Raw genomic sequence first — 25,870 nt, 5'->3', positions numbered from 1 at the left:
GAGTGGAAGATGAAGGGGTAACCAGAGTTGGGATCTGGGAGACTTGGAGCCACTAGGATGGTGAAGTTCCTTAAGAAGGTGTATGGGCTCTGCAGCCCTTCTGATCTTCCCTAGTCTGCACCCAAAGGCACCCTGAAGTTCTGAGATCCCCCTTCCCCTCACCTCTGAACTTCAGGTATTAGTCTTTGGCCTCGATTCCTAATGCCACTGTTTCTCTGGTGCTCCCCTTTCCCTTGAACTGGTTCTTGATATTTTTGCAAAATGGTTCCCCGACTTGTCAGATTCTCCAATTCTCCCAAGCCAGGCCAGAGCAGCTACTTTTAAAAGGTGGGGACTTCTGCATGACAGGCTGCTGGAAATGTTGTTATAACTCTGGGATTTAGGGTTCTAAGGTAGTTTGAGCCCTAGATGCACGTTTTGTTTTGTTTTGTTTTGCTTTGTTTTGTTTTGTTTTGTTTTTCTGGGAGTGTGGCTCTGAGAGCCCATGGGCCTGTGCTTTTGAGCCACAGCTTGACATACCTTTCTCTCCTTTTGTTTTGTCTTAGGGGGAAGACTTTAACTAGGGGCGCGCAGATGTGTGAGACCTTTTATTGTAAGAGTGGACAGACTTCCCAGATTTCAGGCAAGTTCTGGTGGCTGCTTTGGGTTCCAAACCCCGAAAAAGTCAGAATACTTGTTCATTGTTGTTCACGTGGAAGAAAAAAAAAATCAAAGTTGAGTTGTTTCTCCTGATTAAAGAGTTAGCTACTAAGGGGTTTGGGGAAAACAGCTTGGGGATATTGGAGTATTTTATTTGTAGCCCAGAGGGTAGATTTTGTATACACTGTAGGGCAGAGGTGGATGCCCCTCTGATGGCCCCAAGCGGTTGAGTGGATCATTTCCTCAAGAAGGGGCATTCTCCTGTCCCGGTTCCAGGTCGTCCTCTGTCGGGAGGTAGGGCCTACCTGGCGCTGGCCCTGGATTAACGCCTATATCCTTGCTAACAGAGCCCCATTTTCGAGCCCCGTGGGATCCCGCGGCCCCCAGCCAGCGCCAGCATGCAGAACAGTAAGTGCCTCTGGTCTTTCTCAGACTTCGGGCTGGGGACACGCAGACCGGCAGGTCAGGGGAGGGCGCAGAGGTTCGCGGGTGTCCACGCGGGCCAGGCCCGCCAGGCACGAGGGAAGAGGCAAGAGGCCCTGGGGACCTGAGACAGCTGCGCCCCCCTTCAGACCCGGCAACCCGGGAGGGAAAGACGTTTACTCTGCTGCTCTCGCTCCTAGAAGAACAAGGGCTAGGCCCTTCAGAACAGCCCGCTAGAGTTTGCGAAGCTGAGGTAGAGAAACCCCATCCCCCCCCCCAAATCCTGTAACTCATACCCCCTCCCCGCCCCTGCCCGGGCTCTGACCCCAGAGAGAGAGAGGCTGGGCTGAACAGGGCGGGGCGGAGGCTTCTCCTAGTTTCCCGAGGAGAAGGAGGCCCCTTCGGGTTTAGCCAAGACTGCTAGTCACCACCGTCAGGGAGGGGCGTGGGGGCTCCCCTCCCCCAGTCACTCTCTGGACGGCTCCTCCCCTCCTCTCCCCCCACCCCCCCCCCCCCCCCAGCTACCGGCCTAAAAGGCAAAGGGAGCGGGGTACGCTGGCCTGCGGTGGTGGTGGGGTGGGGGGAGGTGGTAAACTGGAACCCTGTACTACCGGCCAGAGCAGGTTTACTGGGTCTGGGAAGAGACTGGGTGTCCAGCCTTGGAACTGGAGAAGCTCCGCCCTGGTAGCTGCAACTGTGAGGGTTCTGATCGGTCCAGGCCCGCAGTGCGTTTGATTCTCGGGCTCTTGTGCCTCCCATCCTCTCTGTGCTCAGGCCCTCTGGGCCCCAGCCCACCTTCCTGCTCAGTCCGTGGGGGCACTGCTGGAGTGATAGCGGTAGTGGGTCCTGGTATGTGGCAGGGCTTGTTTGCAGCCCGAGTCTGGGAGCCTGGAGGCCCAGTGAAACCAGGCCCGTGCTGAGGTGCAGAGTCTGGAAGCGGTTCGAGGGTTCAGCTGCAGTAGGAGTGCAGAAGGGCCCAAATCTTCTAGCAACCTTCCCTTGCCGAACCGCAGACTTTGGAGGGTCTCCAGTGCCCGATCCATCAGGCCTGGAAGCGCCAGCCGCCCCAGGTGCTTCCGCGGCTTGGTGGGCGCGAAGCGCAGGAAAGGATTCAAAGGTGGCGAGCTTTAAGGCGGGTTAGTTGTGCAGAACCTGCCAGGCCCGGGAGGGACCTTCCTTGGCGAGGCAAAGGCTTCTGCGCACCTCTCCCGGCTGCGTGTTCTCCCCCTGCAGCTCAGGCTCCCCAGCCGTAGGCTCTCGGGCAGGTCCCGGCCGGGGCCGCAGCGCTGAGCGTTTGCCGCCGCGGCCTGGCTGGCAGGCCCCGGGGGGGCGCGGGGTCGCGGGCCGGCCTGCAGGGCTTTGTGCCGCTCGCTCCCGGGTGTGCGCGAGGCGCAGAGCATCCAAATTGACACCATATGTTTTCCTATTAGATGCTTCGCGGTCGAATTCTAGGCGCATAATCATCGCCACTGGGCGAGAGCGCCAGCCGTCCCTAGGGAAGGGACACAATGATTGAGGCTTAACCTCTGAAGGGGAACTTAGAGCTGCGCTTCCTCGCTGCCTTTTCGATGCTGGCAGAGGCAACCTGGCGTCTCCTGGGCGAGCACCCGCCGACGGTCGCCGCGGAGTGGCGGGCACGTTATTTTTTATTTTTTATTTTTTATTTTTGCAATGAGGGGAGAAGGAGGGAGGTCTAGGATTAGGCGGCCTCACAAGCCTTGGCATTCATAGGCTGGGAATTGCCCAGGCTGGGCGTGAAGTTTGTAAAATCTTTCTCGGTCTCTCTCTGGGACAGCCTTTCTCTTTCCGGGAAGGCTCCCTTTGCCCAAAGGGCTCCGCAGCCCGAGCATTAGACTGGTGTTGTGAAGCAGAGGAAGGCAATAAAGGGAACTTAGGGGAAACCGGAAGCGCGGTCGAGGCCTTGCTCTGTTGGAGAAGTGGTGTCCCGGCGATGTCCCCGCTTGCGCTGGGCCCGGCCGGAGCCCAGATCCCCCAAACGCCTGTCACTTCTCATCGAGTTGAGGCTCCGGCCCCCCCCCCCTCCGTCGGTGAGGGCCCCCCTCCGCCCCAAGCCTTCGGCTACCCTGAAAACTCGGCTCCCCTCGAAGGGGAAACGAGTGCAGTTCAATCTCATCTGAGTGATCTACAAATAGGGACGGAAAGGGTCGTTTTATCACGGTCCCGTTTGTCGTGACGATGCAATTTCCCGGAGCGGAGCACTGTCACAAAGTGACAAGGCTGCCACAAGCGCCCCGACTGATCTTTTCAATTAGCCTTCCATGCATGATCCGGAGCGACTTCCGCCTATTTCCAGAAATTAAGCTCAAACTTGACGTGCAGCTAGTTTTATTTTAAAGACAAATGTCAGAGAGGCTCATCATATTTTCCCCCCTCTTCTATATTTGGAGCTTATTTATTGCTAAGAAGCTCAGGCTCCTGGAGTCAATTTATCAGAGGCTCCAAGGAGAAGAGAGAAGAGGAGAGAGAGAGAGAGAGAGAGAGAGAGAGAGAGAGAGAAGAGAGCTGAGCAGGGAGCCACGTCTTCTCCTGGAAGGGCTGCTCTCTAGAGTCCGGGGCTGCAGGTTGGAGATTTTTAAGGAAGTGGAAATTGGCAATTGGCTTTATTTGTGTGCCTGTGGTTTCTGGGGAGGGGGCTACAGAGAGGTGCTAACTCCCTTTCCTGGTTCTCTAAGATTAGACAATGGGGGTGAGGCTGTGAGAATAGCAAGATAAAGGAGGGATAGAAGACACTGTGGTGTGCTCCTTTGCTTTTCTTTTCCCTTTCCGATTTTTGCTAATATCTGTCCTTGGCTGTGTGGAAGGCCAAGTTCAGCAGCGGAAGTACAGCGAGCTGTGGCCTGTGTGAATGGACTCCCAGCTCTCGGCCCCACAGCTGCAAGCCGGCGGACTACTTTGTGGTTGGAGTTATCTGGAGCTCTGACCCTCACGCCTGTACTGGAGGCGCAGGTTGGGGTTCACCAGCCGCAGATCTGCTGCTGTGGTTCTTCTCTACTCCTTTCCTGTCTCTTCATATGTGTATGCAATGTCACGTAATATATATGTAATTAAAAAACAAAACAAAACTCCGGTGCTTGCGCGGTGCCTTCACCAGAGTTTGGAGTGTGACAGCAAACGTTTCTGGACTGTGGAGTCCAAGGAAATGCTGAAGAGCTATAGCATTTGCTGTAACAGTTCTAACAATGCAGAGACCTTGGAGATTCAGTGTGGGTTCCGTAGAACCCACGTTTTGTGGTGCCATTCAGAGGCGATCTTTGGAAGGATGTTTTCTGAAACGATTGTTTGCACCTTGTGGGTTCAGGGGCTGGCTGGGGTGTTTATGAAGAGGGGCAAAGGGCTGGAGTGACAGCGGCTGTGGGGTGCGTGTGTTCTTGCTCACTGGCATGGATCTGTAACACAGCGCGGCTGTGTTGGGGCTGGGCTGCCCGATGCCCTGCATGGTTGCCTGGTCCCGGAGTCGTTTGTGATTGATAGCAGGGACTTGATCGCTGAGGTTGGCATGGGTTGGCAGGGAGCTGAGGATGCATTGTGGTTGTCTTCTCTTCCTCTTCTTCTCCTTCGTCTTCCTCCTCCTCTTTCTCTTGACTCTTCTTCCTCTCCTCTCCTCTCCTCTCCTCTCCTCTCCTCTCCTCTCCTCTCCTCTCCTCTCCTCTCCTCTCCTCTCCTCTCCTCCCTGCTCTCCTCTCCTCTCCTCTCCTCTCCTCTCCTCTCCTCTCCTCTCCTCTCCTTTCCCTTTTCCTCAGGTCACAGCGGAGTGAATCAGCTCGGTGGTGTCTTTGTCAACGGGCGGCCACTGCCGGACTCCACCCGGCAGAAGATCGTAGAGCTAGCTCACAGCGGGGCCCGGCCGTGCGACATTTCCCGAATTCTGCAGGTGATCCTCCCGGCGCCGCCCCACTCGCCGCCCCCGCGGCCCTCCACTCTCAACGCCCTCTCTTCATTTCTTACTGTAAACGCTGCTAATTATGGACCCCCCTTCACCCACCCACCCCAGCCCCTACCCCACACCCGGCCTTCCCCGCTTTCCCCTTTCCTTCCAGTATCCTTCCCTATCTCTTTCAACCTGGGTCAGTCACTTAAGATAACTCATCTGCTTAAGGAAAAAAAAAATGTGTGTGTGAATTAAAAAAAACAACACCTTTCTCTTTTCATTTGATAAAAAACATTTATTGTGGTAACAGTTTAGGAACTATAATAAATTGAGTTACATAAACCAGCATAATTTTATTTCCCTCTCCCTCATGCCACGCTCACCTCAGATTTTGAGACATTTGTCTGCATTCTTCATATTCATGAGGAATATTTATTGATTTTAAAAGCCAAATGCTATTCACCTCCTTACCTAACTCACATTTACAAAATTGAGCATATTTTTAAAGGAAAATAAGTAAAATTTTAGTTTATTTTCCCCCTTTGCTCATTAAAATATGGCACTACTTTAAGCAAGGTCAGCACACAAAAAAAATCTTACTTCGTTTTGATGCATCTTCAGGCAATGTTTCAGAAAAGTTTTTTTTATAAAAACCCTTAAAATTAGTTTTTTTTTTTTTAGTTCAAACTGTTTGAAAGTATCATCATATTTGTAGTGTTTAGGGCTACAAATGTAATTTTAAGAAAAAAAGCTCTCTACAGTAAGTTCTCATACCATTGAAGGTATATTTTTGTGTTATAGACCCATGCAGATGCAAAAGTCCAAGTGCTGGACAATCAAAACGTAAGCTTGTCATTGTTTAATGCATACTTAAACAATTTTATTTTTGTCTTGAAATTATTAATAATGTGGTTTTCTGTCCACTTCCCCTATGCAGGTGTCCAACGGATGTGTGAGTAAAATTCTGGGCAGGTATTACGAGACTGGCTCCATCAGACCCAGGGCAATCGGTGGTAGTAAACCGAGAGTAGCGACTCCAGAAGTTGTAAGCAAAATAGCCCAGTATAAGCGGGAGTGCCCGTCCATCTTTGCTTGGGAAATCCGAGACAGATTATTGTCCGAGGGGGTCTGTACCAACGATAACATACCAAGTGTAAGTTCACTGAGAACATTCCCCCTCCCTGCCCTAAGCCCCCTGCTCTTTCCTCTTTACCATCTCTCTCTTCACTTGCCCACCCCCTCCTCCCTACCAGTGTCATCCTGTCTCTGTCTCCTCCCCACCCCCCCATGTCACCTCTGTAGCTGAGGGTGTTGAGAGGAGCACGCTGACCTTTTTTTGATCTTCTGGAAAATGGGAGTCAAGTGTGGGGAACTGCTCACCTTATTTGCATGTTTCAAGTGGAGGGTGGAGGCACCCAGGGAAAGGCACTTGAATGAAGAAGGAGAATGAAAATGAAAACCAAAATCTAACCTCCTCCAACTCAGACTGCCTGAACCTTCCTTCAGGTGTCAAACATCCACTTCTGCCCTAATAGAAAACAAAGTGAAAGAAAGCTCTAAACCAAGCCTGTCTTTTTTTTTTTTTTTTTTTTTTTTTTTTTTTTTTTTTTTAGGAAATCTTTTAACAAAGATTAGGTCACTGCAGACATCCAGCAGAAGTGAAGCAAATGCCCTCTCCATCCCACATTCCCTACCCAACTCAGTTTCCACACCCAAAGTGATGGCTGTCATTCTGTCCACAGTGTCTCTGTCCCAGGATGGCTGGGAGTTTTTGTTTTGTTTTGTTTTGTTTTGTTTTTAATGTGTTAAGGGTCATTCTTTAAGGGAGTGGGCGTGCTGAGATGGGAACTGAAGATAGGGCAACTGTCTTCTGGAGACGCTACCATTTGGTTTGATTTTGGTTTGATTTACAGGTGTCATCAATAAACAGAGTTCTTCGCAACCTGGCTAGCGAAAAGCAACAGATGGGCGCAGACGGCATGTATGATAAACTAAGGATGTTGAACGGGCAGACCGGAAGCTGGGGTACCCGCCCCGGTTGGTATCCGGGGACTTCTGTGCCAGGGCAACCTACACAAGGTAAAAAGCCCAAGCACCTATCCTCAAAACTCTCCATATATGCAGCCACTTGCCATCTTCTCCCTCAACCTTTTCCCTCTCTCCACGTCTGTGCTTGAAGAATGGGACACACTCACTTGCCCTGTAGGAGGGTGGTATTTTTTGAACTATCTCACTGGCCTTCCCATTTGAGGGTTGTGTATGTCAGGAGTAGTAAGAATGTGGCCGGTGTGCGTGTGCGCATATATGTTTTGGGCAGTAGTGTGTGTGTAAGAGAGCTAGCTGCTTGGTGCCCTATTCAAATTTGCCATTAAAATGCACGGAGAGCCCCCTTGCTGTAGAAGTGTGACAAGTTAACACACTGACAGACTGGGAGGTAAACATAATTGTATCGTTTTGCTTTTTGCCGTAATTGACAAATTACGTGAGTATGAGTAGGGTGCATATGAAAGGGCCAGCAGCAAGATGCAGGGCAGAGTACAGGATAGGGCACTGGAAGTGGTGGTCTCCTAACTCAAACAACACCATCGTCTCCGTCGCATTCCCTCCGTTCCTCTGGGCCCCCAGTTCTCACTCTCTCTGGGTGGCAACTGAACAGAAAGGTGGGGTGAGGATACTGGGAGCCGGCCTGGGGTTGTCCGGAGCCGCTCGGGGGGTGGGGGTGGGGGGGCTGGTAGGAGAGAAGGAATCAGGACCCTCGCAAGATCTACGAGAAGGAATGGGGGAAGAGGAGCAGTTGGGGGTGGGGTGGCGTAGGTTGGCTCTCCCCTCCCCTACACACCCCGAGGTAGCTTGGTCAAGAATAGGAAACAGTTTACTCCGAAGATTAATCGGTATTTGTTGTCCTTGTGACAAGGAGATAATATGCGGGATAATGGGACGTGGCGTCTCACTCCCCGGAGCCCGACGAAGCCTGGGGGCTCCAGGCCGGGGGCGGCGGCGCTGGGACGCTGACGGGGCTGCCCGCGCGTCAGTGCGCTCTCGGACCCGCTCCGGGTGCCCCGCGCCTCCACGGAGCCGGGCTAGAGAAGGGAAAATCGGTAACAGTATGCGAAATATCTGGTACAAAGGATGCTTCTGTCACTCGCAAGAATTTGTTATGGGAACAATCCTGTCGCTCTGTAATTGCTCATTAGAGAACGTTTTGTTTCTCATTAAGGCGACATGAATAAGCGTCTAGTTGAAGGAGACAGCTGTAGAAATGTTCCACAAGAGACCTCTGGACACGATTCGGCACCAATTGCCAATTAGACATGTCAGTTTTAAGAGCAGAAAACAATATAGGACGGACACTGGGAAGATAGGGAGCAAAGCGCTTGCTCCTCGTTTCCCAGCGCGGCCGCTCGGCCGGCAGAGGCTTCCTGATCCGCTGGGCCCCGGGCTCCCCTGGGCGACCCCGCTGGCCAGCTCGTCCTATCCGGTCCCGACCCCGCGGCCTCCTGGGGTGCCGCTCAGGCGGAGGCCCAGGCCCACTCCCCCCTCTGATGAGGACAGGGAATGACAAGGCTGAGTGTGGACCACCACACCCTCACCTGACCTTTGAAACTGTTGGATTCCCACGTGCGCGCAGTGGACACACCCAGGAGACACCCGAACTTGGCATTCCTCAGCGTCCGCCCCTAAACCCCCAGCATCCTGAGGTCCCTGTGACCCCTCCCCTGCCGAGTCTGGCCCCCAGGGTCCGAGAACTCTTGCGGACGGCGCAGTGGCCGGGTCCGGGAGGGCTGAGCCCAGAGCCTCCACGCGCTGGCCCTCTCGGTGCAAGAGCTCACGTTAGCTTGGGGCCTAGAGCGTGTCCACCCGCCTGCTTTCCAGAGCCGAGACACAAGTCCCGGGCAGCCGTTTTGCCAGCCCCACCGCTTCCACCAGAGGTGGCGCCCGATTAGGGCAGCTTTTCGTCCCGGGAAGCTTGAGGGCGGGAAGCGAGAGCCTAACTCCACGACCCTGTCTGTGGTGACGGTTGCGGCGGGAGGTGGCGCTAGTTCAGGAGCTTTGAACTTTTAGGCGGCGAATCGCTGGAGAATTCTGACTCCCCAGCTGTCAGTTCTCGTCCCCCCACCCCGGCCCCCGCAAGAAACTCGCTCGGGTGCAGCGACCGCGGGCCCCGACTGCCTACCCCACTGGGTGGGGGGGGGGGCGGCGGGGAGGATGCGTCGGTCCCCCACCGCCCACCACCAACCCCCGAGCGAGGTCCCCGGCGTGGGGGCGCCGCGGGGCGCTGGTGCTGGGCTTCGGCCGACGCGCCCCGGGAATCCCCAGACCTTTTGGTGCTAAGAAGGCCCCCCTCCCCTTCGCCCCCTCTCCCGGCCCGGGAAGCCGTTTTGGGGTTTTAAAGAGTCCATTACTCCGAAAGCATAAGGCGAGGTTAGGTCTCAGAGGGAGACAAATATGGTTTCCATCTGATCAACGCCATGCGGCGGTGAATAAAATCGTGACGACGTGGGCTGACAACAACAAGAGACAACTCTATCCAGCCCCAATTCTCCAGCGATTTGGTGGTTTTAGGGATCACGGAGACACTTTTTCTTATCTCCTCCCCCCCCACCCCCACCCCCATAATACCCAGGCCCTCTATAGGATTTAGTCAGTCTCTTTTCAACAGATGCTACAATGTTTTGATCCGCGCTCTAGAGCTGAAAAGGTGCCGCAACCGGGTTGCTATCTTTTCTTGCTTGTTTTCCGCCTCACTGATTAAGACACTAAGAAACTAAGGAATGATTTTATTTCCCAGCGTCTTTTTTTTTTTTTTTTTTTCTCCTCTCCTTCTTCCAGGAAACAAATCCTATCCCCGGCGTCAGATGGTCCTGGGGCTGGGATAATGGGAGGCGCTTTCACTCGCCTTCTCACGGATTAGGCTGGAAGGTGGACGGCGCCCATTGAAGGCCTCTTCTTTTCGCGCTCCGAGGGGGCGCCTTTTAAAGAAGATATCTTAATTGTCTGCCACTTAGGTTTATCATATGGAGAATTCGAGATCCAACTTTTAGTTTTATTTTGTTAAAAGCTTTAAGAGTGGAAGGTAAATCCACTAAAGAAAAAAAGGGGGGGGGCGCCCAATCTAAGAGTGACCTTTCCTTCAGCGCCTGGCTGCGAACAGTTGCTACTTTGACAGTAGTAAACAAACTTTCAACCGGGCACACCCGCTCTGCGGGGTCGTGGAGGGGTCCTGCAGCCATGGGTTTCTCCTGGCCGGCCTCTCATTCCACTCCTTCCCCCTCCCAAAGGGCTCTCTATCCCCACTGACTCTCCCCATCCCTTAAATGTCAATTCTCAAGTCAGAGCCATGCCGGCGTTAGTGTGTGAGAGACAGAGAGACAGGGGGAGATGGGGGGAGGGTGGGGAAGAGAGTGCAACCCTCCAAGTTTTAGATTAGGAAAATGTCAGAGAACTAGAGAGTAGAGAATGCTATCTGCAAGGGGTCTTCTGAGGGAGACCTGGGCAGCTTTGTTTAATTGGTGACATTGAATATGCCAGAAAAAGGACTGGGGTGGGCATGAGTGGCCACCAGAGCGAGGTAGGATTGTGTTCTCCTCAGCGCCCCAGTCCCTAAATGTCTCATGGTTGGAGATTTTTGTGTTTCCCCAAAGCAATAACCCACAGAACTAGTTTCTAGTTGGCCAAAAAGGGCTATTTATAAAGTCTTTCTCGTTCACCGAATCTGAAAATAAGGGGGGGCGGGGAGGGATTTCTTCTTTCTTTCCACTTTGAAAAGTCACCTGGAAACTTGGGGCAGTAAATTAGTACAGACACTTGTGCCCACACACGTGGGTCCAGTGTCTCCTTCAACTAAGTACCCTCTCCCACCCCCTCCCCATCTCTCTGAAGTAGCAGGAGATGACCCAAAGTAGAGCCAGTCTGTTTAGTAATTGTCTCTCTCTGTCTTCCTTTCCCCCTTTCTCTCCTTGTCTCCTTAGGTCCTCTTGCCTCTTTTTCCTCTTGGCATTTCTGTCCTTCTTATACCTTTCTGGGCTCTGTCTCTTTGGAGCCCTTCATCTTTTTCCTGCCTCCTCTCCTCCTCTCCAACCCCCTCCCCCTCGGCCCTCATCCTCCCTCTCTGCTTCCCTCCTCCTTACCTCGGAACTGGTCTCCATCCTCCCTGCCTTCCCCGTCCACCCTTCCCACACAAGCCTGCCTGGTCCCCAACGACTTTTCCTGCCTCTCCCCACCCCCTGCTCTGGCCCCCCATCCACCCTCCATCCCCCCAGCCAAGCGCCCTAAATAGCATTGAGGCCACCGCTCTTCGGACAGTGATTAATGATAGCAGAGCAGAGGGGTTAACACACTTCACTGAAAAGTCTGTTGACTGGGCTTCTTGTAACACAATGTGGCCTGCTGCACGCCTCAAGAGAATCCTTTTGTTGTCCGCGCTCATTGTGGCCTCAAAATTCTGCCCACGAAAGTTTGCCAACGCTCCTGCCCCAGGAGTTTAATAGTTTCCCTTACTCATGGGGCATTGTGCAGCGCTGAAAAGCAGCCCCTCGCTATTCAAGTGTTGGTGGTCATCTCAATAGATCTCCAAGGGCCCATATGGTGGCCAGTGCCGATGAATCCGCCTGTTTAAATGGGGGAGAAAGTTGGGGTTTTAAAACATTTCAAAGTTTCTGAAAAGATCCCACTAGATCCTGTCACAATTCCCTGAACTCTTTGAAGGCACTGCCTATTGTCTCCTGGTTATAAATGATATTCCTGGCCAAGTCGATTCCCACCAAGGAGCTCCTAGAGGCCCCTCCCCCCCCGCCCCCCCCCCCCCCGCCACCGGCCAAATTTCTAGGATGGGGGGGCAGCCCCTTTGGTATCCCTTGGGGGCCTCAGGACCCAAGACCCAGGACCCAGCTTGCAGTGGCTCTGGAGGCCCGGTGAGGGCTGAGTCCTTCCTTCAGACAGGCTGTGGCCTCAGGAGCAAGAGGCAAGGCGAGATACAGCTAGCCCAAGTGTACATCTTGCCCTGGAAGCAGCAAGGGAAAACAATAAAACTTTCCCCTGTTTAATGATAGAAATTACAGTAAAAGTGGTGGAAATGCCCTAATTAAAAATGTACCACTTAAATGATATGCCAAGGATTCAGCTGCGGCATAGCATATTTAGCTAGTTAGTGAACTCTCTACTATTTCTTTTTTAAAATTACACGTTAAAAATTTAAAAGAAATCTTACTTTTCTCTGGTGCAACACATTACAAAGAATGGACAGTCCTTTTATCTAAATATAAAATTCCATTTTCAGCAATTATAGCCTGTTCTTGGTGATGATATAATTACAGCTGTGCTCGTAATAGGTGTCAAGGCAAAGCGCACTCATACAATAGTTGAATAAAACTGCAGAACAATGCAAGCATTTCTAAATTCACAACCTTTAAAATGAAATTGACTGTGCAGAATTCAAATAAAAACTAGATAAATATTTTTTTAAAAAGATTACAAGCTTGGTTTGGTTTCTTAATAGCATTTTCTACAAACCTATCAACATCTAATTGATTCGATAGGAATTACTGATTATAGATCAGCTGAAATCTTGAACATCACTCTTCTATTTTCCCAACAGAGCTATAGGTAAATAAATTCTGTAGGGAAAGGGGAAATGGGTAAGGCATTTGGGACTCAAGGTTAGTTATGAAAGACCATTGTAATTGGAAACTTCAGCACTTGTTTTGTTATTAAAAGAAATGCCCTTCTGTGATGTCCATATCGTACAGTCTCTTCTTGATGAAAACAGAAAGAAAGACAATGGTGATAAGATAGCGTACGTCACTAATGTCTTTTATTAGAGGAAGACTGACAGTTACCTTGGGAATGCCTTGAGACTGTCACAATGTACTGCTCTTGGAGTTTATGGCTATACCCAGGCCCCTTTTGGAGGCTCCAAGTTATTCCAGATTTCTCTTACTGTCCCTTTCTTTTTGTTCCAGATGGCTGCCAGCAACAGGAAGGAGGGGGAGAGAATACCAACTCTATCAGTTCCAATGGAGAAGATTCAGATGAGGCCCAAATGCGACTTCAGCTGAAGCGGAAGCTGCAAAGAAATAGAACATCCTTTACCCAAGAGCAAATTGAGGCCCTGGAGAAAGGTGATGGAGTTTTTCAAAGTAGGGAGGCCGTAAATCAAACTAAATGCCACATCTTCAGTACAAAGAGCTAAATTTAGCCAGGGCCCTTTGCATAGAGGACTGAAAAGCTTTCTTTTTTCTTTCTTTCTTTCTTTTTTTTTCTGGGCATCTTTTCAGTGTGTGTGTGTGTGTGTGTGTGTGTGTGTGTGTGTGTTTTCTTTCTTCTTTTCATGTACCAGTAATTCAAAGACTAAGAGTCTGACTTCTCATAAAGAAAAAATGATGGTTTTGCTAATTCAGGCCACAGAAGGGTCCTCGAATGAATGTCATTCCGAAGGAAATTTAACTTGGTTCTGGTGGGATAGCTCTTTCAAGTACAGTCAGTGTTCATAGTAGCAGCATTTTAAAGGGAGTTGGTTGGAAGGGACAGAAATGGGGAGGCGGGAACCAGTTTGATCCAGGCTTCATTGACACATTTTGCATAGTTCCGGTGCAACATAGAAAACGCCACTTACTCTTTCAGAGTTTGAGAGAACCCATTATCCAGATGTGTTTGCCCGAGAAAGACTAGCGGCCAAAATAGATCTACCTGAAGCAAGAATACAGGTACCCAGAGAACATGTGGTTTCATGCTTTGCCCTTTCTAGAGACAAAGGTGCTTCTAAGGAACACCGTTCATTGACATAAACAGTAAGAGATTCAGTCGCCTAAATGCTTTGCTGTCACTGGGGGATGGGGGTGGGGAGCAGAGCAAGTGCCAGGGGGGAGGTTGAGTTGGGAGTAGGCACAGGCCTAACCTGTCCATCTGATTTCCAGGTATGGTTTTCTAATCGGAGGGCCAAATGGCGAAGAGAAGAAAAACTGAGGAATCAGAGGAGACAGGCCAGCAACACACCTAGTCACATCCCCATCAGCAGTAGTTTCAGCACCAGTGTCTACCAGCCAATCCCACAACCCACCACGCCTGGTAATTTGAATACTACTGCCACTAAGTGTGTCTCACCTGTTTGCCCTGGCTCTGACTTCCCGCATGACTGTCTGAGGTGTCTCTCTCCCTGCAGTTTCCTCCTTCACCTCTGGCTCCATGTTGGGCCGGACAGACACAGCCCTCACAAACACGTACAGCGCTCTGCCACCCATGCCCAGCTTCACCATGGCGAATAACCTGCCTATGCAAGTAAGTGAGGCCGCCGGCCGTCTGCTTACCGGGTGCCTTAGAGAAGAAGTGGAGAACGGGTCAGGGCCTGCAGACCCCACTGGCCACGCATGCGCCCTTGGGAGCCTTTCTCACTGCAGCCATTAGCTTAACCAGTCAAGGCTGAGGTGAAAACAGTCAGTCCAGTCTTGTAGTTGGATTGATGGATTGATTGATTCGTGCTCTTAAAAAAAAGCACAAAAGACAAATTAATCTGCCTTTTGCTCTGAGAAGATGTTAGCTTGATAACGTTGGGTGGGAATGGGGCATGTTTTGCGTACTGGTGAAAGTGGTGTCAGAAAATGGAAATAATGCTGACACGTTATTAGATAGCAAGGGGTTAGTATACGTAAATTCGGGTTTATATTAATGTGTTCATATAAGTGAATATATAACCTGTGTGTGCATTTTGGACATTATTTAGTGTATATGTGACAAACCAGTGAGGAAGAAAAAAAGGATCAGAAATAAGATTTATATTTGCCTTGTGGGATATATTTTGATATAAAGGAATGGTGAGTTTTCTTTCTACAGCTTATGATGAAAAAAGGAATGCAGGTGCTTGCTAAAAATTTAGTGGTCTTTGTCATGGATCACGTAATGAGTTTGTGGTGCTCCTCGCTGCCTGGGTAGGTTGATGTTCTTCACTCGGTGTGAAGAACCTGCCTCTGCCCTCCATTCTGTCTCGAATGTTTATCAGCTCCTATGTGTGCAAGGCCCTGTAGTAGGTTAGCCCTTTATGATGCAAGTTGTATAGGGCAGGTGGACTATACTAGAACTTTGGAGCTGGATGGATTCTTGATGGGAAAAAAATTGGCCTTCTTTCCGGTGGGCCTTGTTGGTGACTTTCCCAGGACTCCTGTTTGTGCAATGCTTAGAAGATGCCGGATGGTGTGAGATTGGCCAGCGTGAGCCCCTGCTGGAAGCAGTTCTGGGGTTACACAGATTGTTTACTCACCACTGAACATCTTTTGATGAATTTCGAGTCCAAATAACAGCAAAATAAATGTTTCCCAGTCTCCAGACGAATGTACGAGCAGCTAGATAAGTGACTTCAGAGGAATTATTCACATGTTTATTTTTATTTCATCGGGATATTAGTAGCCATAATGCAATTAATGTGAATTAAGGGATTAACAGCCCATTGGTTGGTATTACTACAACTGTTTTGGAATTTTCCAGAAGTCAGGTTGCCTAGAGGAAATGATTTTGGGAATTAGAAACAAATGCAAGCTGAAATTCTGGCAGGGCCCTCAAGGCCTGCTTGCCTCTTTGAACCTGAGGTTACCACTCATCCTCTGACTTTATTTATTTATTAAAAAAAATTTTTTTAATGTTTATTTATTTTTGAGACAGAGAGAGACAGAGCATGAACGGGGGAGGATCAGAGAGAGGGAGACACAGAATCTGAAACAGGCTTCAGGCTCTGAGCTGTCAGCACAGAGCCCGACGCGGGGCTCGAACTCACGGACTGCGAGATCATGACCTGAGCCGAAGTCAGCCGCTTAACTGACTGAGCCACCCAGGCGCCCCTCATCCTCTGACTTTAATAAGGCCACTGAGTGTCTTGTTCGGTTTTGCAAATTGTAGCAATATCTAGGTTTCTGCAAAGATAACAAAGTTTGTATATGAGAAAATATTTAGAACCAATTAAATAGGTGCTACTCTTTTATTAAGGTTATTTCCACCTATAAAGTGGTGTGGGGTCAATTTATTTCAAACTCTGACTTTTAAAAGTTACACAACTTATATGAAACAAAACATATATACTTTTGTAAAGCATAGATAAAATTAAAAAGTTACTAATGATTCTCCTGTTCAGAGAAAATTACTCTCTGAATTTTGGAGTTGGGGTGTGCTGGTCTGTCTGTCCATCAATTCATCTTGTTGACCAAAATCTTCAGCCATTTTACAAAGAGTGGGTGTCTCCCTCTGAACTTTCTCTAATGCATCACCCTCTCTGAGAATGTGGATCTTGAGATGTTAAACATTTCTGCAGTTTGCAGAACGGAGTAGTGCCATCGTCTCCCTTATTCCTGGCATGATGCTTGTATTAATCCATCCCAATCTTGCTGGCCTGGCATAGCCCCATGGAAGCTCATGAGGGATTTTGTCCCAGCTCTGTGTATTTCTTATTCAGTTAGGAGAAAGGTTTGTCTCCTCAATACCACCAGACCAAACACTTAGAGGGCAGTAACCCAATTTTGTGGATAAAACCCAATCTGGGTTTTTAGGTCTGTAAGGAAGTCACAGCTAATTCGCAGGATGGGGCTAGGTATTAACTGATGCTTCTAACCACGTTCATCGGAGATCATTACTGATGTGTCTCTTCAAAGAATCTTTAATCCAATGAGTCCCACCATGGAAGGCTCCCAAGGTCCCTGAAGCAGACTTTATGGAGAACTCTGTCTACAGTTCTCTGCCCAAAGCCTGAGATACAGGATTTGGGGGTCACTAGATTCCCAAATAGATTGGATTTGCGGGAGAGGGGGTGTGTTTTAATGGAAGTCCTCATGCTATAGATTCTCTAAAGATGCCAGCAGAGGTCCAAGATGAAAATGGACAGAAACCCTATTAATTTTATGGATAGTGCCAACCATCTAGCTAGACAGTTGTCTGAATTTATATTACTTTTAGGCAACTTTACTCTAGTGGTGGTCAACGGAAGGACTGGTTGTAGGCCCGACTGTTGATACGGAATTCCAGTACTTTCCACCAGGGCACCTTTAATGATCAGACGTGTTGGCACAGTTCCTGGGGAGGACAGAGCCCGGGGATGCGGCTGTGTGACGTGCTTCTCGGTAACCACAGGTTTGCCTTTCTTCTCTCAGCCCCCAGTCCCCAGCCAGACCTCTTCGTACTCCTGCATGCTGCCCACCAGCCCTTCGGTGAACGGGCGGAGTTATGATACCTACACCCCCCCACATATGCAGACACACATGAACAGTCAGCCAATGGGCACCTCGGGCACCACTTCCACAGGTGAGCCACCCTTCCCTGCAGACTGCACAGAGGTGGCCTTTGCAGCTGCTTTTGCCAGGTGATCTAACTTCACTTGAAGTTACTCTAAAAAGAACCTCCTGGCCGTGTGTGATGGTTTGTTTAACTCTTTGCTGTTTTCCTCACTTCTCTGGGGGAAAACTGATCGGAAGGGGACATTTAGTCAAACTGTACTAGTAACTTGAGACCATGTAGACAAAAAGCAAGGTTGTTTTTCCTGAATTTGGTCACAGAAGTTATATATGAAGACAAGGCCTGAGAATGTCAGCTTTCTGAAGAGAGATTATTAGCCAGAGCTCAGCAGCGAGGGCTTCCGAGTGAGGGGCATGGTGAGTGTTGTCAAAAGACTTCTCACCCTCCCAGCCCCTCCATGCCTTTCATCGCAACTGAAGAAGTACCACATTGGTTTGCCAGAGATAGTTTTACTTAAGTTTTTTTTTAACGTTTATTTATTTTTGAGAGAGAAAGACAGAATGAGAGCAGGGGAGGGGCAGAGAGAGGGAGACACAGAATCCGAAGCAGGGTCTAGGCTCTGAGCTGTCAGCACAGAACCTGACACGGGGCTTGAACCCACGAACCGTGAGATCATGACCTGAGGCAAAGTTGGACGTATAACCGACTGAGCCACCCAGGCGCCCCCTTTGCTGGAGATAGTTTTAATGCTAAAGTTCCAACCATGCAAACAAATGGAGGTGGTGTGTGTGTGTGTGTGGACTTGGAATCAATAGATATGTGTAAACATGTAATCTTGTTTCTGAAGGTTCTACTTTTGCTTGTGAGACTTTAAGTATTTTTTTAAATACAGTTAGAATGTTAGAAAGTATTATGAGATTTTTTTTTTTAAACCTGTAAATTCATGCTCCATGCTTGTCTCTCGAAGGGAATTTCTACATGGCTATTTCTTTCATCCACTTCTAGGACTCATTTCCCCTGGTGTGTCAGTTCCCGTTCAAGTTCCTGGAAGTGAACCTGATATGTCTCAATATTGGCCAAGATTACAGTAAAAAAAAAAAAAAAAAAAAAAAAAAAAAGATATATGGTGTTAATTCAGTCAGTGACTATGTGGACACAGCAGTTGGGCGTTCAGGAAGGAAAGGAAAATGGCTGTTAGAAGCACTTCAGATCTGCAATTGTGTCCTGTGTTGTACCACTGGGGAATGGACTTGAAGCAAGGACCTTTGTATACAGAAGGCACGCTATCAGTTGGAACAAATCTTCATTTTGGTATCCAAACTTTTATTCATTTTGGTGTATTATTTGTAAATGGGCATTTGTATGTTATGAAAAAAAAAAAGAACAACGTAGACTGGATGGATGTTTGATCTGTGTTGGTCATGAAGTTGTTTAAAAAAAAAAAGGAAACCATGATCAACAAGCTTTGCCACGAATTTAAGAGTTTTATCAAGCTATATCAAATACTTCTACCCATCTGTTCATAGTTTATGGACTGATGTTCCAAGTTTGTATCATTCCTTTGCATATAATTAAACCTGGAACAACATGCACTAGATTTATGTAAGAATATCTGTTGGTTTTCCAAAGGTTGTTAACAGATGAAGTTTATGTGCAAAAAGGGTAAGATATAAATTCAAGGAAGAAAAAAGTTGATAGCTAAAAGGTAGAGTGTGTCTTCGATAAAAATCCAATTTGTTTTATGTCAAAATGTAAGTATTTGTCTTCCCTAGAAATCCTCAGAATGATTTCTATAATAAAGTTAATTTCATTTATATTTGACAAGAATACTCTATAGATGTTTTATACACATTTTCATGCGATCATACGTTTCTTTCTTGGCCGGCAAAAATTAATTGTTCTTAGATATAGTTGTATTACTGTTCACAGTCCAATCATTTTGTGCATCTAGAATTCATTCCTAATCAATTAAAAGTGCTTGCAAGAGTTTTAAACTTAAGTGTTTTGAAGTTGTTCACAACTACATATCAAAATTAACCATTGTTGATTGTAAAAACCATGCCAAAGCCTTTGTATTTCCTTTATTATACTATTTTCTTTTTAACCTTATAGTGTGGTGTTACAAATTTTGTTTCCATGTTAGATAATCATTCTAAACAAACGGTTACCTTCATACATACTCTATTTTATATCCTGATAGTTCTTAAAGAAATAGTTCTTACCGCTTCATTAATTACAAATGTGTTCGGAAAAAAAAACACAACCCACTTAAAGCCGTGTGTAGATCTGGGCCCATTTGTACCCACAACACACATATATAAAAATGGTCACATTCCCCGGTTAGCCATTTAATGCAAAAACTCAAAGTCTAGAAATAATCTAAAAATGCAACAAGCTATTAACTGGGAATTGTCTTTTGAATTAGGGCTGGCATTTTCAATCTGGGCAGATTTCCATTGTCAGCCTGTTTCAACAGCGATTTCACTGAAGTATATTCAAAAGTAGATTTCTTATACACGACTCTCTGAAAGCTGTTGCCTTTCTCAAATAGGCCCTCTCCCTTCCCTCTCCCTCCCCTTTGCACAAGAGGCATCATTTCCCATTGAACCACTACAGCTGTTCCCATTTGAATCTCGCTTTCTGTGCGGTTGTGGATGGTTGGAGGGTGGAGGGGGGATGTTGCATGTCAAGGAATAATGAGCACAGACACATCAACAGACAACAACAAAGCGGACTGTGACTGGCCGATCGGAGCTAAAGGCCTTCAGTCATTGGCAGCTTAAGCCAAACATTCCCAAATCTATGAAGCGGGGCCTATTGTTGGTCAGTTGTTATTTGCAATGAAGCACAGATCTGATCATGTTTAAAGTGGCGGCACGCAGGGCAGGAGTGCTTGAGCCCAAGCAAAGGATGGAAAAAAATAAGGCTTTGTTGGGTGAAAAAGGCCTGTCTGAGACTTTTATTTCTGTCTGTTCTGTGCAACATATAAGTCAATATAGATAAGTTTTCTGCAAAGTTCAGTCAAAGGCTGGGGGTTCTGGCGGTCTAGAAGAAATGCTTGCACAGGCAGAAACCTCTGGGGACAAAGACACATTTCCACTGAATTGTACTCTGCTCTTTTGTTTTGTTTTGTTTTTAATCCCCAAAGGCAAGTGATCAGAAATACAGAAATTAATTGGAGGCTTTAAAAAACAGCCTTCTCTTTCCACGTCTCCTATTTTCTGGTTAAGGAGTTATTTGTGAACAGATCATTGTGATTCATCTCTGTGGCATGCTATATATTAATCATTTTATTCCACCAGAGTTACTGCACATTTAGAGACACCTTCCGAGGTTGAGTGCAGTTTTTTTACCTGCGCATTTAGTTTTCGTCAACGTCAACCTTCGTGCACGCTCGCACGCTTCTGCAGTGGCGTGTGCACGCATGCGCACTGTTGGTACAGTTGCCCGCGCAGATATTTCTACCTCCAGACATTTTGCAGCCTGTATTCCCTGAGGGACATGTACCCAGGGAACTGTCAAGAGAAGGGCCGTGTGGTGTGTGCTGCAGCTGCTGGCTGGCTCACTCTTTCCCCGCAAGGAGGGGTGGTTTCCAACTGGCTATGATTTGGGTCAGGGTCGGGCAGCCAGTCCTGGCCCAAGGCTCCGCTGTGTGGAGAGCACGGACTTGGGAGAACTGGGTGTGGCACTGGGGGCACAGGAGCTGGGAACGCGAGAAGGGGAGCTTCGCGGGAGCCGAGGGTCTGTGTGTGTGCGCTCGGGCACGTACACCTGTCCTCTGAGGGTCAGGACTGCCAGGGCGCAGTGGCGCAGCCTGGTTTAGTCTGAAGCATGGCTGCCCGGCTGCAGAAGCTCACTGGTCCAGCAGGACAGAGCGGCTGCCTTGCCTCCTGCCCTCGCCCTAGGGAGATGAGCTGTCCTTCTGAATGGAGCTCCGGGCCCTCTCCCGGGGCCAGCACGGCAGGCGCTGTGTGGAAGCGGTGCCCTCGTTGTGGAAATAATTTACTTTTATTTATTTACTGATAGGCATATTTATATATTTATCCATGGGAACGCTGCAGGGATGCTTCGATGCCATCTTCCAGGATGGTGGCCATCTATCTGTCTGGGATGTCCTCAGTAGAATCACAAGACTAATGGCGTATGTTTTTCTCCAAACTTGACTGACTTAGACCAGGTGAACAGAATTAGAGCTGAGTGAATGCAAAACATTCAAATTACTCTGAATGAAAAACTGCTTTTTACTACAATGGATTTCCAGAATATCCTCCCCCCAAAGCTGGGCTTCCTAACTCTTAACTGGTAAGCAACTGGCTTCTTGCTGTGGCTTACACAATCATTTCTCCCTACCTTTTTTCCCCAATGAGAATTAGGTTTCCGAAAATTCACTCAGACAGTATTAAGCTCTAGCTTTGTTCTGTTAATTTTTTGCTATATAGGGTGGGGTCTGTATTCTTCTGCTTACATCTTTTTGCTCTGGGCCTTAATGTTAAGATTTACAAAAAAGGCTTTTCTTCTATGACGTTTGGCTCAAGAAGGCCAAACACAAATTCTTCCCTTTTCTGTTTCTCAAGATTAAACCTCATCTGTGGTATTTTTTGTTTCCTTGTTTTTGTTTTTTGCTTGGTCCTGAATGATTTCACTTGCTCATTTTTAAACTTCCAAATGTAAGTACTTAGGGTATTTAAGTTCGGTGGTGTTGATGGTGACTATGTTTGGAAAGCATTAACAGGATGTTTTAGAACTGGCATTCATAATGGGCTCTAAACAAATGAATAGCCACCCCCCCCCCCTTCCCTTTTGTATGTGTATGCGTATGTCTGATTCTTTACAATTAAAAGACAGGGAATTGATTGCAGAGTGTTGCTTCCTTTTGAAGTGGTGGGTTTTTAAAAAAAAATTTTTTTTTTCTGTCTAGTGTTAGTATTTGCAGACCCCAGAGGTAGAGAGAAAAAAGCAAATGGAAGAGAGGGAGAGAAAAGGGGTAACTGATGGCTACCAAGAAGAAATTCAGAAGGTCTTAGAACCTCAGCACCTGAGAACAGGGTGAAGCAGTCAAAGTATTTACCTCACGTTAAAGAAAGGCAACTCTAGTGTAAGGAATGAATACCATATAGGGTTATGAAGTTTTAGAAACATTTAAAAGATATGAGGACATTTCAAATACTGTGTTTGGCATGGTTACTGAAATATTTATATCTTTGAGACAAGTTGATAACTGAAAAAAAAATGTGTTAATGGAGTTCGTAATGTATCAAAACGGCCTATATACCTACTATGGCATTACTGAAGACCAGTATTTTTATGTAGTAAGTTATCAGCGTACGGATAATTGATAATGTTTTCAGAAGAAAGGAAAACACGTTTAGGGTGGGTTTTTACTAAGGGAAAACAAAAATATACATCCCTCTGTAGCTTATTTTTACAACGCCTGCCTAGTGAGTGAGAACAACAAAGCACTTGGATCTGAATTTTGGAAAGCCCAGCTACTATTATTGTTCAACATGCACTTTTACAGAGTTTGAAAAGTTTTTTTTATGTTTAAGACAAGGGTTCAGATATGCACATTCAATTTTTATGGTGTTTGTCTATTTGCATAGCATATACTAACTAGTAATTGAGTGTTCATTTTACAGACATGGTAGCCGGGGGAGTAAATCAATGACCTCTCAAGTATTTTGAACAAGCGATTTACATATCTGATGACCTCACGTTTCCTTGTCAGAGTCAAATGCTATATAACTGCTCCATTGTGTGTTTGTACAAAGCGAATCCCAAGATGGTAAGAAAAGGGTTAGAGTTATTAAAATAATAACCCAACTAAAATATCCACTTGAATTTATTCAGATTGTTCATAATGCTCTCAAGGGACATAGCGATGCTTTTGTGGAGTACCTACACATTATTTATTATCTATGGACTAAATTGATTTTTTGAAGTTGCTTTAAAATTTAAAAGCACTTTTGCTTAATATAAAAGCCCTTTAATTTTAACTGACAGATCAGTTCTGAAACTTTATTTTGAAAAGAAAATGGGGAAGAATTTGTGTCTTTCGAATTAAAAGAAGTGAAAAAAATAAACCAGACATTCTAAAAAAAATAGAAGAAACCTGATTTTTAGTACTAATAAAATAGCGGGTGACAAAATAGTTGTCTTTTTGATTTTGATCACAAAAAATAAACTGGTAGTGACAGGATATGATGGAGAGATTTGACATCCTGGCAAATCACTGTCATTGATTCAATTATTCTAATTCTGAATAAAACCTGTATACAGTATGTGTTTATGCTACAGTGGGTTTTTTTTCTAAGTGACTGACATTCATCATATTGGTTAGACAGTTTTAAAAACCTAGTCTTTGTTTTCTACAGTGTTGTCAAGAGCAAATAAAGTATAATTTGTGGTGTATTACAAGCAAACTGCTTAAAAATGCTAGTTATAATTGCTTCAAAATTTATTCTAACATATCTGAAGATGTATTTTGGAAATTCGGTTTCTCCTAATGGATGTTGAACAGCTTTTTATAAATTGAGATTCTTTACTTAAATGCAAGTTACTTTTCAACCTTCACTTTTTGTCTATGTGTCAAAAGCTTTGAGGATATGGAACTATGATTCAAAAACCTACTGTTTTATATGGAAACTATTTCGATATGCTATATACTCCAAAATGCACATTTATGTGGTGATAAATGTACATTCCCAACCAATGCCCATAACTCACAAAGGGCTTACCTGATGCAATGGAAATCTGAGTTAGTTTTACTTTTCTGCTTTGTCTCAGACCTGCGTTCTGTGAAAATCTCTCGCCAGGCTTCAATACATGCTTTCCCCTAGCATTAATGTCGCCGTCAGTTTGAATTTCATTCCTGAATTATGTCTGTTGACGTAATTTCATAGTGCTGACTTCAGTTGTTTGGGATTACTAAACAGAAGACCATCAACTTCTTCTTCCATGCTTTCTGTCACTCAAGTTCTTTATTTTTTAACCACTATGGCAGACTGCTTATCTTTAATGGAATCTTAATCCCGAAATATTATTTTGCCTTCATCAGTTTAATAACAGGATGCATAAATGCAAAATCATTTTATAATGGTCTTCATATGTTAGCAAATGAATTTTTCATTTTGAAAAAAAAAGAACTTTAGCATTTTTGGGGGCAAGTGACTTTTTCAGAAATAAAGAGAAAATGTTTTTCATATGCAATTACGAAGCTCATACTGTTTTACAGGCTACCCGCCGTCATATGCACTTCACCATGAACTAAGTGCCTTAATACACATACACTAATGACACTGTGAGGCACTTTGAGTTTTTGACGTTTTATTTAAAAACAAGGTCATTTGTTTTCTGTAGATAGGGCATAAAACAAAATTTTCAAATGAAAGCATTTTTGCTGTACTCTTTCTGTAGAAAAGGTTGGTTAAGGAAAATGAAGAACGGTGGCCTCATTTTGCAATCCTGTTTTCCAAAGATTGGAGGGTCAACTCGTTAAGAAAAATATTTACATAAGCTATTAGCAGTCATAATGAGAGCGTCATATAATCCTGCGCGCAGCTACTAAGGAGGAGTCACTAGAAGTCCAGGTGCTTCTTGCCTCCGGCCATCACGCCACAGCCTGGGCCCAGCAGCTTGGAGGGCTCTGCCAGATCCTGTTTGCTCGAGCGGCTCACTGTGTCTGACAAGTCTGGAGGCAAATGCAGTCGCTATGGCAGAAGATTTCAGGAGAAGGAAAGAAGAAAAAAAAAATTAATTTTGCTTTAGCCAGCACACTTCAGAATACAATATTATGCTCTGTTGATCAGCATTTAGTCTTGCATATAAAATTCCTGCTAAAACAATTCTTCAGACTGAATGAAGCCTAAGAGAATCACATTTTATTCCCACTATAGGTTTTACAAATTGTAGCCGTTGCGGAAACTGGACCAGGGATCTTAGGGCAACATTTCCGGAGTCCAAACCTAAACATGTTAAGATGTCTCTTATTTAGGTCCAAATGAAAACATGTAAATGCATACATAAAAGGCATACTTGAAAAATAACACTGTTACAGTAATGGCAGGGTTGGTTTTTGGCTTTGTTTTGTTTTTGCCAAGATTCCAAAATGCTATTTTTTAATTGACTGTAGCTTCAGCTATTATGGATTCCTACAAATGCTTATTTCCCTTTGTCTGTTAAGTTGACCTGATGATTCTATTTCAAGGCTATACTTTCCTTAGGAACTTAAAATTTTTGTAGGAATATTGACACAGTGAAAAAAAAGATACCAATCAAAGGGTCAATATTTTTTATATACTCAGGTAAGTCAGCTATGATATCAATTTCAGGTCTTGGTAAGTTTGTTTCTATGCATGACATCGGTCATGTTTTGAAAAGTATAGTTTAGCTTTGAACAGCTCCCCATCTTAACTATTCTGCAGAGAGATGCTGATTCAAGCAGATGCAGTAACTGACCATAATTACACAAAAGTTACTGTAATTAAGGAGAAATACTCATATATTAAAAGAACTTTTTTGGGGCACCTGGATGGCTCAGTCAGTTAAGCATCCGATCAGGTCATGATCTGGCAGTTGGTGAGTTCGAGCCCCGGGTCGGACTCTGTGTTGACAGCTCAGGGTCTGGAGCCTGCTTCGGACTCTGTGTCTCCCTCTCTCTCTGCTCCTCCCCTGCTCCTGCTCTGTCTGCCTGTCTCTCGAAAATAAAAGAACTTTTTT

General features: G+C 46.4%; 2 protein-coding genes across 7 annotated transcripts in view; one reads left to right on the top strand and one right to left on the bottom strand.

Moving 5' to 3' along the window:
• The first annotated feature begins 565 nt into the window (after positions 1-565).
• PAX6 (paired box 6) lies at positions 566-18,273 on the top strand. Of its 4 annotated transcripts, none has more exons than XM_058688535.1 (12): positions 566-622; positions 987-1,047; positions 4,824-4,954; positions 5,753-5,794; positions 5,889-5,903; positions 6,865-7,030; positions 12,910-13,068; positions 13,571-13,653; positions 13,864-14,014; positions 14,109-14,224; positions 17,074-17,224; positions 18,161-18,273. In XM_058688535.1, exons 2-12 carry the CDS (start codon positions 1,038-1,040, stop codon positions 18,244-18,246), a joined length of 1,110 nt encoding a protein of 369 aa, XP_058544518.1. In that variant the 5' UTR covers positions 566-622; positions 987-1,037; the 3' UTR covers positions 18,247-18,273. The 4 variants fall into 4 exon arrangements, with proteins under 4 accessions (XP_058544518.1, XP_058544516.1, XP_058544519.1 ...); XM_058688533.1 differs by having other exon boundaries at positions 5,889-6,104; XM_058688536.1 differs by lacking the exon at positions 5,753-5,794.
• Positions 18,274-24,461: 6,188 nt separating this feature from the next.
• ELP4 (elongator acetyltransferase complex subunit 4) overlaps positions 24,462-25,870 on the bottom strand; it is a 249,516-nt gene continuing 248,107 nt past the window's right edge. For 2 of the 3 annotated variants that reach the window (XR_009249865.1, XR_009249866.1), the window contains exon 11: positions 24,754-24,861. Coding sequence is in view for 1 of the 3 variants with exons in the window: in XM_058688537.1 (XP_058544520.1) it covers positions 24,730-24,861 (132 nt within the window). In the remaining 2 variants the exon portion in view is untranslated. Of the gene's footprint in view, positions 24,862-25,870 lie in introns of all 3 variants that reach the window. The other variant, XM_058688537.1, reaches the window with a different exon arrangement.

The sequence above is a fragment of the Neofelis nebulosa genome, chromosome 10 (genome assembly GCF_028018385.1).
Source record: "Neofelis nebulosa isolate mNeoNeb1 chromosome 10, mNeoNeb1.pri, whole genome shotgun sequence".
Taxonomy (NCBI): Eukaryota; Metazoa; Chordata; class Mammalia; order Carnivora; family Felidae; genus Neofelis; species Neofelis nebulosa.
The sequence above is the reverse complement of the archived record's forward strand: the minus strand, read 5'-3'. Positions and strand labels throughout refer to the sequence as shown.